Here is an 884-nt window from a genome sequence, read left to right as displayed (position 1 = left end):
TTATTCATACTTGGGGGGTGTGGCTATAGTCACTTCCTGTTTCCTCTCTTTCGAATGTTTGACTTTCTTCACTTCCACATCAAAGACGAGGGTTAGCATTAGGAGGGATACGCCCACTGACCCCTTGAGATCCATAGGCCAGAGACGATGGTATGATCAGGACACGCCTACCTCCCTTACACAGGCCGACTGTGCCCTCATCCCAGCCCTAGGTAGGCGGAGTCAAAATAAGGCCCAAGCCTCACCCATTAGCTTACTCTTATGACTTTCCCGGCTCCGACTTTAAAGCGAAAACCTTTATCATTAGAATCAAAAACCTACATAAAGAAATAATGATCATTATGACAGCTGTACATGTGATTGTCATGTGATATTCACTCACTTTTCCAATCCCATTATTCTCCAGTAGACAACCTGTATATACCACTTCAACAGAATCACCTTTATCAACAGGCTAGAGAAGGGAGAGAGAGAGAGAGATGGTTGAAAATGATGACAGGTCAATACTTACCTGTCCTTCTCCTAGGACTAAGTCTTGCTTTAAAAGTTGAGAAAAAGCTGGACCAACACTATTAGCCTTACAAACTGCAATCTAAAATTAAAAAAGAATTAATACAGCCCATATAGACGTTCATGTACACTTACCTCTTTAGCAAGTTTAACAGCATCTTCGGTACTAGTGAAATGAAGTGACCACGCCTGTCTAGCATCGTCATAGAAACTTGCATAATTACTAGCTTGAATCTAGAGAAAAAGAGGATCATAAAGAGATGTACTACATAAACAATGTACATGTACAGGTACTTACAGTCATGTTGAAAGAGGCATCAACTTTAACAGAAGTGACATGTTTATTATTAGACAAATATAATAACATCTTGTAC

General features: G+C 40.0%; 1 protein-coding gene across 1 annotated transcript; it reads right to left on the bottom strand.

Annotated features, from left to right (window-relative positions):
• Positions 1-13: 13 nt before the first annotated feature.
• On the bottom strand, positions 14-877 carry LOC109593685 (FK506-binding protein 15-like). Its single transcript, XM_020008658.1, has 6 exons — positions 809-877; positions 646-744; positions 512-592; positions 383-454; positions 258-317; positions 14-208 (listed from the first exon to the last, which is right to left on the bottom strand). Exons 1-6 carry the CDS (start codon positions 875-877, stop codon positions 80-82), a joined length of 510 nt encoding a protein of 169 aa, XP_019864217.1. The 3' UTR covers positions 14-79.
• Positions 878-884: the final 7 nt, after the last annotated feature.

Source organism: Amphimedon queenslandica, unplaced genomic scaffold (assembly GCF_000090795.2).
Source record: "Amphimedon queenslandica unplaced genomic scaffold, v1.1 AMPQUscaffold_152_Cont27821, whole genome shotgun sequence".
NCBI lineage: Eukaryota > Metazoa > Porifera > Demospongiae > Haplosclerida > Niphatidae > Amphimedon > Amphimedon queenslandica.
The sequence above is the reverse complement of the archived record's forward strand: the minus strand, read 5'-3'. Positions and strand labels throughout refer to the sequence as shown.

Excerpts from the sequence above, each read along its gene's own strand:
- LOC109593685 (XM_020008658.1), bottom strand. The coding sequence starts at position 877 with ATGTTATTATATTTGTCTAATAATAAACATGTCACTTCTGTTAAAGTT. Across the intron at positions 745-808 it reads ATGCCTCTTTCAACATGACT|ATTCAAGCTAGTAATTATGC; the intron begins GTAAGTACCTGT and ends CTTTTTCTCTAG. Across the intron at positions 209-257 it reads GAGCCGGGAAAGTCATAAGA|GGCTGGGATGAGGGCACAGT; the intron begins GTAAGCTAATGG and ends CCGCCTACCTAG.